This window comes from Polypterus senegalus, chromosome 4, assembly GCF_016835505.1.
Source record: "Polypterus senegalus isolate Bchr_013 chromosome 4, ASM1683550v1, whole genome shotgun sequence".
Lineage (NCBI taxonomy): Eukaryota > Metazoa > Chordata > Cladistia > Polypteriformes > Polypteridae > Polypterus > Polypterus senegalus.
In genome coordinates, this window is record NC_053157.1 from 228,016,134 (window position 1) to 228,029,438 (window position 13,305).

At 37.9% G+C, this 13,305-nt stretch overlaps 1 protein-coding gene across 1 annotated transcript in view; it reads right to left on the reverse strand.

The window, feature by feature from the left end:
- LOC120528873 (low affinity immunoglobulin epsilon Fc receptor-like) overlaps positions 1-13,056 on the reverse strand; it is a 30,085-nt gene extending 17,029 nt beyond the window's left edge. The window contains exons 1-2 of the mRNA XM_039752949.1: positions 12,957-13,056; positions 3,967-4,047 (exon numbers count right to left, since the gene is read on the reverse strand). Of these exons, the coding sequence (XP_039608883.1) occupies positions 3,967-4,047; positions 12,957-13,056 (181 nt within the window). The remainder of the gene's footprint in view (positions 1-3,966; positions 4,048-12,956) is intronic.
- Positions 13,057-13,305: the final 249 nt, after the last annotated feature.

Consider the following 13,305-nt stretch of genomic DNA (forward strand, 5'->3'; position numbering starts at 1 on the left):
GGAAGCAGCTGGAGCCCATCCTGGTTCCTATAAAAGGGGCCGCCTCCCTCCAGTCAGCAGTGGATGTCGGGTGGAAGTGGACAGAGCTGGGGAGAGGACTAGAGGCCGGCCAGGAAAGAAAGGCACAGGAACTGTGAGCCCTGGACTTTGGGGAATCGGTGCAGAAGGCACTGGGGTTTGTGGTGCACGTTCAATTTGTAAATATTATTGTAAATAAACAGTGTGTGGTGGAACTATGTTGTCCGTCTGTCTGTGTCCGGGTCAAAGTTCACAATAGATAGACCTGAATAAACAAAAGCTTATGAAGTAGGATCTCTAATTTTTTGCCAGGGTGAATTCAAACCTGATGCAAATATGCTTTTTTCCTTACTTAATTGTTAAAAAAAATATAATGTACTTCAGTGCTATGCATCTCTGGAAGGCTAAATATCTTTAAGGACATGTCAGTCTATTCAATTTGGACAGGACTGACTGCCCAGAATGCACTTTTATTTTCTGAAGCTGTTGTTTTGTTGCAAATTCCCTGGGAGCTGAGGTCTGCCCACACATGATTAGGTGCAAGGCAAGGAGCCACTCACACACACCAATATTTATCAAAATGACTTATTCTGTCAGTCACCAATTAGCAGAGTACCTGGTTGGAACTTTAGAGAGAGAACTTGTGCTTGCATTTGATTAAAAAAAATACTTAGGAAAGCAAAATATATACTGATGGAAAAACAGAAACACAATACTCATTGATGTACTGGAATTTCAGCAATCACTGCTGAAATAACAAGAAGCAAAGGAGAACTGTAGGCAAATAAAAATGAACAGCAAGAAGAACATGAGTTCCAAAGATGAACCCTGGAAACATCTGCCTGTCAGTCCTTCAGTTTCTTGTGTGACCACCATTGCTTGCCACTTTGACTCACAGAGGCAATAAGCACCTAAATTTACATTTGTCAGATCTGATCCCTTTAATACTGGAGGGCCTGGCAAGGTTACTGGCCTTTGACAGGTATTGTGTCACATGTCTGGATGTTGTGAATCAGAGCATCCCAATCATACTCTGTGGGGTTAAAAGTCAAGTGAGAAGGCAGGCCAATGTAGAACCTGCACATCACCAGTTCTCAGGACAGTTGCGACCATAACAGATGTTTGACTTTGCATTGTGCTCATGTCTAAGAAATATGAGCAGAGGAGCAATTGAAAAGTGGTCTTTCCTGAAGTGAATCTGTCCACCTCTGCCCTGTCAAATTGTGTCTGGCACAATAAACAGTATAAGTGGCAGATCTGAAACGATCTCAACAGTGAATCAGTCTCTTATTTTGATCCTTCTCTGGTTTGTTCACGCAAGATCAGTCATATCTTGGATCTTAAATACTAGTACAACACAATACATAACCCATCATGCTTGGTAATACTGACACATGATATTCCTGAGCGCGTGCCAATGGCCTTTCTCTTCACTTGAAGTGTGCCCGGTTTGTGTTGCTGTGACCTAAGCTCATTTTAATGGTGACCTGATGACATACTGTTTTTTCTAGACATCATGAAGTAAAACTGCACTTGACAAGTTTTCTTGTATTTAACCTCACTGTAAAAGCTGGACTGAGTTCAAAGTGTCAAAAACAAATGCACAACTTTTTGTAAAATTTCACAAGCTAGAACTGTTTCTCTTTCCAGAAATATTTTTTTTTCTCTCAGTATATAATAAAAGTAGCAGACATATTGTCCCACGTACAAAGTACAATAAAATTCTTACTTGAATGTGCTAATCAACATGCTATACTATTTGGGGCCATGATCAGTGAGTAGAATTACCTTATCTTGAAACTTCTGTCTCCCTTACCTGAAACATCACAGAGTTACATTGGTATTATAGGGATTGGTGTAGGAGATGTCCCCACAGCCAACATGAGGTAGGGGTGCCTCCAGACCCACAGGGACTCTCTTATCAGGCCTGCACAAATAACATTAAATGTTGGAAAATACTAACTATAGTAATGCTAAATCTCTGTTATACTGTAAATTCTTTTATCACTGTTATGGAGGAACCTGTGAAATTTGCCAACATCAGTGATTACAGGAGAGAATTACAAAATAATATCCACAATTTCTTAACATAACAGACCAAGTTAAATAGTACAGTTGTTGTTAAACTGCAGATAAAGTTCTAGCTTTTGTAAGGAATGAATAGACAGCAAGGGGTGCTGTAACACAGCTGGCAAGAAATGGCATCTTATAAACAAGACCAGGTTTTATTACTAGAAAAAGCTCATTTCACTTGAGGGAATAGAAAGTATAAAGAAAAATTGTGAGTGGTCTGCCCAAGATTTTCTCGTATACTCAGATACAGGGATGGATATTTGAGGAGTAAACCGCAAGACAATGATTATATTTTTATATTATGTACATTAAAGAACTATCAACAATAAATCAAATTAAAATTAATAATATATTGAGCTCTTTATTATAAAAGTAAATTTGAATTAATCGGACTACATAAATTGAGTATGTGTTCAAGTAAAGGACCACTTTCAATTAGCAGAAATAGCCCAAAAGTTGATAGAAATCTACGTTTTGTACCTAATACTTGCAGGCAAAATTTGGTTGACCTAAGTGAAAGCATACTCAAGTTATCATGTTTACATAAATAGACACACAGACTCAAAGACATAATACCAAAAATTGTATTTTCAGACTTACGGAGGTACAAAACATTGAGATTCATCAAAATCTTGAAATGGAATTTTTGGGGTATTTCAATACTTCCCCTATACTTCATATACGAGAAAGTCAGGGAGGTCTAAAATGTCGAAATTCTTTCTTTATACTTTGTATACATGAAAGTAAAAAGGGAACATAACAAAGACCTGATTCTCCAAAAGATTTTACTGTTCCCAAGGTTGTACCTGATTTCCTCATTGCATGGCCTACCAGTATAAAATATTTCTTGTTACCTTCTTTTCATCTACACTCCTTCTCCACATTCTGCCATTTCATTCTTTCACCAATACAATCTTTGTCAATGATTTATTTAACAACTTCAAGTGCAGCTGTATTGTTGATAGAAGTGGCTTTTAATCCCCAACTAGCAACTATTTTCTGCTGTTCCCTGAGAACCATTTCCAAATTGGCTTCCCTACACAATAGCAAAGAGGAGCTCATGCACAATATAAAGGAATCCCATGTGTTCTTCTATTGAGTTGGTTGAACTCCCTGTATCCATTACAGTGTTGTTTGGATTAGCAACTTAAAATGAGAAGAACAGGCTACAATGAATAGTCAGGTCTACCAAAAAGATCATTGACACCAGTTTTCCCTTCTTACTGTATCTATACTATTTCAGTGTGATGAAGCAGGTAGCGAAAATCATCACTGACCCTTGAATCCAGGTCACAACCTCTTTGAAATTCACCCATCTGCCTCACATTATAAACTAAACTATGCCAAGACAAGTAGAGATAAGAGCAGTTTCTTTCCACATGCCTTCAAGCAGACAAATATATAAATTCAGCTCCCCATGTTCAGTATGGACACCCCTTCAGCAATATTATTGCGATATTCTTACGTAAATATAGCGGATGTTTAACTCAGAATTTCACTATTTCTTGTTTGCATGTCTGTCAAGTTACTATACTTGGAGATTGACCAAAAAAGCTGAGTCACATTCTTTGTAGGTGAGCATACTTGGCCAACAAATGTGATTCTGATTCACATTCTGAATATGACACTTTTCATTCCTTTAAAAGTTCAAGCCCCAAGCTGGTCAACTGGCATTAATATCACTGACATTAATATCACTGTGGAGAACTTTTTATATAAATACAAGATGAATGTGTAATTCCCACATAGCAAATGATATTCACAGAAGCTTAACTCATGTCCATGCTATTACAAAACAGATGTTCTCACCACTGTGCCATCCACTTTACAAACCTTCAACAATGCATATTTCGACATTTTGTTTGCTGTTCTTACCTAGTGAATAGTAAACGTCTTCTTTTGGAGTAACATTCTTCGCTTCAACAATATCTTCATAAGTAGTATTGTCTACAGGGTCTGTTTGAGAGGAAAACAAATCATTTTAATCATCTTCACTGAAGCAACAATGACAATATTGTTCATTTATAATTCTCGCTTCATGGAGCCTTTATCCCTAAGTTAGAATCATGTGCCTGGTTGTTGTCTTTGTGGAGTCTTGCATGTTCAACCTGCATCTATGTGGGTTTCCCTTATTGTACTCTAGTTTTCCTCCTACATTCCATTATCTTAATTGATAATTTCAAATTAATCTATGTAAATGTAGCAGTTTACATAAGTGAAATCTACACTGGTCCTCTTAAATTTAACGATTTCCCTAGTACACAGAGAATTTTGAAAAATGTCTGCTAAGGGTATATATATATACTCCTTGCCACCCTCTCTCTGACCTCAGAATTACCGTGACTGCCCTCAGGTGGTCTGAATCATACCTCTTGGGCAGATTCTACCATGTGTCCTGGTGTGGAGAAATGTCAAGGGTGCACCAGGCAAGCCTGTAGGTGACCCAAGGATGGGGGCTGGGCCGTCTCCTCTACTCTTTATACACTACATCACTGTTCACTAGGCCTTATCATCCTGTTCAATGGTTTCTCCTATCAATGCTTTGCTGGTGAGATGCAGTTTTACCAGTCATTCCCTCCAGAGGCCTACATGGTATCAGCTAGAATCTCTGCATGTCTCAAAGATATTGCAACCTGGATGAAGGAACACCACCTCCAACTCAAACTGGCAAAGATGGAGCTTCTTGTTTTAGCAGCTCATCAGTAACTTCAGCATCCCAACTCAGTTCAGCTCAGCTCATTATCGTTAACACTTACTAGGTCAGTATGCAACCTTGGAGTGGAGATCGATGACCAGTTGTCCCACAGGGACCATGTTGTCTCTCAGTCTTCCAGATTCACTCTGCATAACATTGTATACAACACAACTCATGATTGTGGCTTTGGTCTTGTCATATCTGGACTACTACAACTCCCTGTAAGCAGGAGTACCAGCATGTGGCACCAAGCTGCTGCAGATGATTCAAAATGGTTCTGGTTACTCTTTTCTTCAGATCACTACATTGGTTTTCTGTAGCAGCAGGTATTACGGTTAAATTCTTAATGCTTGCCTAAAGAGTAGTTAATAAGTCAGCACCTAGATACATGGAGACACTTGTGAGGTCCTAGGCACCTTTTTGATCACTCAGGTCTTCTCTTGAATGGCATCTGGTGATGCCACTGGTACATAGTATGAAATCTCAATCATCTCAATCTCGACTCATTTCATGTGTAGCTTCTAGCTGGTGGAATGAGCTGACCATCTCCATTTAAAATTCTGAATTCCTCATGAGTTAAAGAAGCATCTGAAGGCTCTCTTGTTTGGTAAATTTGCCTAACAGATAGCTGTTAGGTTTTTGTAAACTAGAAATTGTAACAAACTTGTATTTTGTTCTGAGCTCTTCACTTGTGATAATAAAATATGCAACCTTATCCTGTAACACATGCTCCCAACTTGTCCCCCAGACTGATGTTTACTCGATTATGGTGACCTCTTTTCCAAGTCACTTTGCATAAATCTATTTATAATTTAAATCTATTTATATGTTACGGGCCCCACTAGTGGGCCACAGCAACAGAAATGACGAAGTAGCAAATCCCAAAGTGTACATGAACTTCGCCTCCACCAGAGGATGAGCTACGTCAACCAGGTCTGGAACTGAACTCCACTGGCCCTCAATGGTGACTTCTTTGGCCCTGTGGAATAGGTAAAGTGGAGCAGTAATGAGAGCACGCCGCTTTCAGTTTGTTGTCCAAGTTGCATCTCTTTATTCACAATATTCAATAAAGTCATTACAACCCTGCATATATATTCATATATATTTGACTATTTTACATTCACATTCTCAGGTGTGTTCCCAATACCTTCTTCATTCCACCAAGAGTCTCAATAAACAAGATCACATACACATGTACATACAGTAAGCAATCCCTAGCCACTAGGGTAATACAGAAAAAGATCACAGAAATACTGTATTTAAATCAAGCTATGTGCTGTATTAAATTATATGCAGAGGCACAACTAATCTCTTCATTATATAACCATTTTTTTTAAATAACATTTCTAAAGGTATGAAACGCATCGGTCCCGGGACAAACAGCGTTTTAAAATGTTACAGTAATGTGTGCATGCCCATCTGCCATGCATCTCGACATACTACCCATCAAATGAAACTTCAAAGTCTGTCTTTCCGATGATATAAACCATTTTGACACACAACAACCACAGCACTGACACTAAAGCCTTTTTACAGAGAAGTACATACTTTTAAGAGTTGACTGTGCCTACCTTTGAAGACCCCTGCAAGTCAAACATCAATATTTCCGAGCAGTATTGATCCCATTGTGTCCGTAAGGCTCCAGCGAATATAATCTTTAGGTCCAAAACACACGATATATTCTCAAAGCATAACTTGAGACTCATATTAGACGTAATTTGTTTCTGTCGGCGATAACCATGCTACCGCATGAAACACGGAAGTGTTAGCTTCGAAAGACACCTAAGTTGGCCAATTACGACGGGTCTGGGGTTGACTGGCACCTCGTATAGCAACCAGTGTCACAGAAAGCTTGAGGATGACGATAGCTACCAGTTTGATTGGACACTGTGACATAAAACTTACAGCTGAGCAGCCGAGCATTTTGATATGTAACTTGCCATACTAACTTGTAAACAAAACGATCGAGCTGCTGAAGGTGGCATTTGTGCCAGTCTGCAGAGTTTGCGTGGTTGTTTATTGTGATTTCGCCAAGTTTTTCGCATTTTAAATATGAATAAAAGTAGAAGTTTAAACGTAAATAAACGCTCGATTAAATAATAGATGCATGTACGCGTAACCGCACAGGATATGTAATGGAGAGAGCGACGTTTGTGCTTTCTGCTTGCTAGTGATTGCTGCCATCAAGTGGCACATGGAAAAACGCTGAGCTGTGTTGTAACAGTTTGTAAAAAAATATATATAGTTTGTGTGCATTTTATAAAAAAAAGTAAAAATAAAAATATAAATATATTTTTGGCCCATAACTTGTATTGACTATTTTACATAGAAATGTGTATTTTTATTGTTTTTATTATGTGAATTTCCATAACTAATAGAGTGACACTGTGTGTAGATATAGATTCCTTTAGGTGTAAGCTTTCAGTAGAGCCCTCATTGATATATGTGGGTTGAAGCATTCAAAAGTTATTACACTTTTCCATACGTTCCAAAATGTGGATAATGGTCCCTCTAAAAGCCCCTGGAACATAAAAACTGGTGTAAAAATGTCATTTTTACAGGTATTCTTTTCAAATTTGAAATTTGAGTAGTCAACAAGTTATTCTGTTGGTACATAGTGTGTTTCTGTCCCCACCTACCTACTGCAGCTTTATTTTCCTTTATTTTCATAAAAAACTTAGGCGAGAACAAAAATTCGTTTTTTGTGAGTTCTAATGTGCATAACTTTTGATCAGTCACACCTACAGTGATTCTGACTACTAAGGGTGAAACTAGAGAATGTTACCTTTACACAATAACAGCAATGATTCTAATTTGCCATTTAGCTGATTGATAAGGGGTTAATCAAAAATCTTCAATGCTACTCTTATATTTCAAACACTTTCATAACTACCTGTTTCATATTTATACATGTATAACAACATAATAACCATTCATCACAATATTTTAGCCATTCTATAACTTATATACACCTAATACAATTTGAACAATATACATTTAACTAGAGTACCAAGTGTTTAGGAGCCGAGCAACTACTTAAAAACCCACACTCTTGTCTGTTAATGATCCAGAACACCGCCTTCTATCTACAGCGCAGCGGCGGTCTTTGCAAACAAGCAGCTTGCCGCCTGAATTTAGCGAGGTTTTAACTTTGCGCCTCTGTAGCAATACATATCAGCATACTACTGCCATGTTCTGAGTATATTTGACTCTCAGTTAAAAGGTAAAATACTCCAATTTATTGCACGCTAACCTGTGGAATAGGTAAAGTGGAGCAGCAATGAGAGCACACTGCTTTCAGTTTGTTGTTCAAGTTGCGTCTGAGGGGCGAGCAGAAGTTCGTCCCTTTACTGCAACCCTGACAGAACCACTTCAGTGTTAAACACGTTCCTACCAATCACTGCTCATGCCACAGTCCGTTTTCATGGTCCAATCGACAACAGGGACCCTTTGTTTACCAAATAGTATTCACTTTTGGCGATTTATTACAATAATAAGAAAAACTATTATGCCACTCTTTTTTTTTTTTTTGAGTGTGCCATATATATCATCTATTTATCTAAATGTACATGTCCAAGGTGGTTTTTCATTTGTGCTCCTGCATTGTTTCTTGTATACCCAAACAAGAAGTAGAACTAAAGAAGGAAAATAAAGTAAATGAAAGAGTGAAACAGTTGTGTGGATCCTGTATGTCTGCAGTTAGAGATGACATTATGCTGGTTTCTGGTTCATTCTAGTGTTGTTTTTTTGGCACTAAAGTTTGCACATTGAGCAAACAGGGAGTCTCTTCACCTTATAGAATGGTAACCCAAATCCTCAGGCCTAGATAAGAAGTAGAACTGATTTTCTGTTGCTTTAGTTGCTATGAAGTATTCTCCCCTTGATATCTTTGGGTTATCTTTTGTATTATAAATTATTTTTGTACATAGAGATTTGACTTTTTGGTGTTCTTTCATATATTGTTAAAGCCAGTGGATGGTTTAAGCACTTTGTTTAGCAGAGTTATCACAGTCTAAGTTTACTCAGAAATTTGTGTTACCAAAATAAATGTCTTCTGAATCTAAAACGGCAACATTTATATAACACCACGTTTCTCAACATCATCAAAAACGCAGCAGCAAGCTCTGAAGTTACTAATAATATAATTAGCTCAATAGCTGAAGAATAACGTCTAATAAGGTGACCTCTTTAAGCTCTGAAGGTTTCTGTTCAGATTTTGTAACCATTAATATAGTGGCAGTTCCTTTCTGTTAAAACTCTTAGCATTTCAGTATACTAAATACAGATGAAGAGAAATAGATAGAAGAACGTGGAAGGCACTGTCTTATACAGAGTCTGCTGATCCCAAAGGAAAACTTTAGTGTTAGGGCAGTCAGCAAACAAAAACTACACACAGGTAGAATGCATTCATAATGAAAGAGGGAAATAAAAATAAAAGGATGCAACCACAATCTAATTCAAGTTAACAAGTAACAACAGTAAGCAGAGAAGAATGTAACTACATCTCTAGACCACCCTGGCAGACAGAACATCCTCAGTGTGTTAAAACGACTTCAATGGCCTTCCTGGAAAAAAAAAAATTGAATGAGCTACGATAAAAGCTCAACCACAAATGAGATGATTCTTCTCTCCTGTGCTGGTATCCTTACTGTGACTCTATTGGGAAACCCAATGCACTTAAAAGACAAAGCTATTTACATCATAGATGGTGCGTTTTATTTTTTATTTTTTCTTCTAGAAGCCAGACTGGGCCTTGTCCCTTACCTATAAGACTCATTCCTGCTTGGCAGCCCATTGCCAACCAGTTTCATTTATACAGTCACACACAAAAGGCACAGGAGTGGCTGCCAGGCTCTAAAGTGGAAGGCACTGGGCAGTATAAGAGTGTTTTACCATCTTTAACTAAACCCCTCTTGTTTCCTTTTAGGATGACTTTCGGGAGAAACAGTGATGCAACCTCCAGCCCCAGAGTTTACGCACACACACACACAAATAGATAAATAGATGCCAGGGCCTTACTGATAAAGTGTGACTCATTGGTATTTTTTCCCAGTCATAAAATTGTGGTTTTAATAAAGTAACAGTCCTCTAAAAAAGACAAGATGAATAAATAATATTTAAATGAATTAATCTTTAACTGTCCACTCTGAACTTGATTGTGCTATTCCACAGTGCTGATTTTGTAATTTGCCAATGGTTTGGTCCTTTGTAATAAAGCACATGAAGTAGTTTTCAGAATCTGTGACTTTTGGTCTCTATTTCTTGCTTCACAATGCTGCTACAGTGAAAAAAATATTTTGACTTCAAGAATCCCAAATGTATCCTGTACTATATTTTAAATATATCCACTACACATAAAATATCTGGAAGAATATATGCTCAGTTTGCTCAATAATGCATCATTTGGACAACAATTGCCAATTGTTCCTCCCCCACACTATGCGACTCTTCAGTTCCACCCGGGGGGTTTTTAAACGTTAACATTATTTAAAGTTATTGTCTGTTTTTACCTGCATTTTTATTACTCTTTAATTTAATATTGTTTTTGTATCAGTATGCTGCTGCCGGAGTATGTCAATTTCCCCTTGGGATTAATAAAGTATCTATCTATCTATCTATCTATCTATCTATCTATCTATCTATCTATCTATCTATCTATCTATCTATCTATCTATCTATCTATCTGTAGAGCCATTCGGATGAATATTAGTACCTCCAAATTTAAGGTCACTGTCCTCTCAAGCACTTTATGGTCCTGCAGATGTTAACTTGATGTTATTATACAGTATAGGTGAATATGATGGGTGTACTTGTTGGGCTGAATGGCCTTTTCTCATCACACATTTTGTAGTGCTCTAATGATCAGAAAATACTACAAGTAAGGGATGGGCAGCTGCCCAGGTTGAGGAGTTCAGGTACCTTGGCATGAAGATCGTGAGTGAGGGAAGAGGTGATCACAATATTAACCAACAAACTGGTGCAGTAGGAGCATTTTTATGTACTGGACACTGGTGGTGAATTGGGAGCTGTGTTCATGCATGAAGCTGTCATCCCACATTCTCACCTATGGTTACAATTTTTAAGAAATATCTGACAGAATGAAATCTCCAAGTGTAAGCTGCTGAAGCAAGGTTTATATTCAGGTTTACTGTGCTTACTCTCCATAACAGTTCAAAGACCTTGAAAGTATCTTTTCTTGATTCAGAAGAGACTGTTGTAGTGTTTCGGGCATATTCATCACTTTTTTTCACATTTTGTTATGTTGTAGCTTTGTGTGGAAATTGTTTCAATTATTTATTTCCTTCATCTGCCAGCATGCAATACCCCAGAGTGATAAAGTAAAAACAGGACTTTAAGATTTTTTTTGAAAATTATTAAAAGAAAAAACTGAAAAATCACATTGACACACATTTTCAGACCCTTTGTTATGACATTTAACATTTGTCTCATGTACATCTCATTCTATTGGTGATTATTAAGATGTTTCGAGTCCAATTGATTACACATGTTTAGGAAAGCCATACACCTGTCTATAGAAGATCACACAGGTGAGAAAAAGCCAAGCCATTAAGTCAAATTAATTGCCTGCAGAGCCTACAGACAAGATTATGTCAAGACGCAGCTCCGGGAAAGACAAATTGTGCAGTGCTGAAGTTTCCCAAGACTACTTGGCCTCCACACATGGAAGATGTGTGGAACAACCATGACTCATCCTGTAGCTGGCCACCCAACCAAACTGAGTATCTGGGGTAGAAGGGCCATGCTAAGAGTGCTGAACAAGAACATGATGGTCAGTTTTGCTGAGCTCAAGAGCACATGTGTGGAGATGGAAGAAACTTTGTAAAAGACAACCACCACTGCAATACTCCAGTATCCTAGGCGTTATTGAATTTATGAAAAAAAGCTCATAATGCACTCTCAGGCTATGAAAAAGAAGATTCTGTGGCCTGATGAAACCAACATTGAACTGTTTCACATAAATTCATGTCATACATTCATGTGTGGTAGTGGCAGTATCATGCTGTCGGGTTGTTTTTCAGCAGCAGGGACTGAGATACAAGTCAGGGTAGAAGGAAAGCAAGCTACTTCAGAGTGCTCTGGACCTCAAAGTGGGCCAAAGTTTCAGAACAATGACTCTCACACAAAGCAAAGACAACTCAGGAGTGACTTGAGACAACTCTAGGAATTTTAAGTGGCCAAGCCAGAGCCTGGGTTTAAACCTTATTGAACATCAATGGACAGATCTGTTCACTGCTGGTCTCCATCAAACCTGACTGAGCATGAGAAGATTTGCAGAGAAGCAAAGCAGAAAATCCCCATATCAAAGTATGCAAAGCTTGTTGCACTTTACCCAACAAGACTCCATGCAGGAATCACTGCCAGAGGGGCTTCGACTAAGTACTGAGTAAAGGGTCTAAATACTTCTGTCGATGTGATATTTCAGTTTTTATTAACACATTTGCAAAAATTTCTAAAATCTTGTTTTTGCTTTGTCATTCTTGGGTTTTGAGTGTTGCTCAGTGGGGGACAAAATTAATGTAAATGATTTTAGCACAAGGCTGCAACATAGCAAAATATGTGAAAAGTGAAGGGGTCTGAAAAACATAATTTAAAAGTTACCATGGTGCTGGAAAATCACCAGTGGAACAAGGACCTTTACAAGGGGAGATGGAAAATTTGTAAGTGGTGTGTATGAATTGTAAAAACAGAAGTCACAAAGTTAGTGAGAGTAGAAAATGAGCAAATGAACAATTAGGAGGATTAGAGACGGCCAAACCCCAGTGGTGGACTGGATGGCCGATGAACACAAGAAATTTTCCAAACAAGCAATATGACATGACCATCACTGCTAAGACAATTAAAAGAACTGAAATTTTCAGGATAAATGGAGAGAGGAAATGAGGTGACGATAAACGTAAGGTTTTGTAACTAATGTCCTCCTATTTTCCAAACTGACTAAAAGCAAAATATTCATACAGTTAGGTGAAAAAAATAAAAGGAAAAAGAATCTTCCTATTTAAGTTCTGGTTCTTGAGATAAGTGCCTCTTCTTTTACTGCTAGTTTCTCTCTGTTGCTATTTCACTCTAAGCTCTTTAAAAAGCAATTAGCTTCTTTTTTTAAATTATGATTTTCTACAGAGGAGACAACTGAAACAGTCATGGCACCTACCTTGGTGTGGTCCTACTTTCTCATATTCAGAAAGTCCATCATTGCAGTAGATGTCATTCAACATTTCCTTCGCTAAACAGTTCCTGTCGCTCATCTCCATTTTATTTTTTTGCTGCTGGCAAAGTGACTGAAAGAGTGAGGAAGTTGTTGTTTTTAAATATTGTGTTTCATGAGTAGAGTCAGAGAGTGGGGGTCTTTACACTTTGGTCTTGTGTTTTAGCACAGGATGCTTAAATGCTAATCAAGTAACCTGAGGTGTAAAATCTGCAGTGGTGTGTTTGCAAAGATGAAGCGATGACTTACAGAGTAGACATTACTGCTTAGCTAGTAAATGCCATTTTCACCTCTA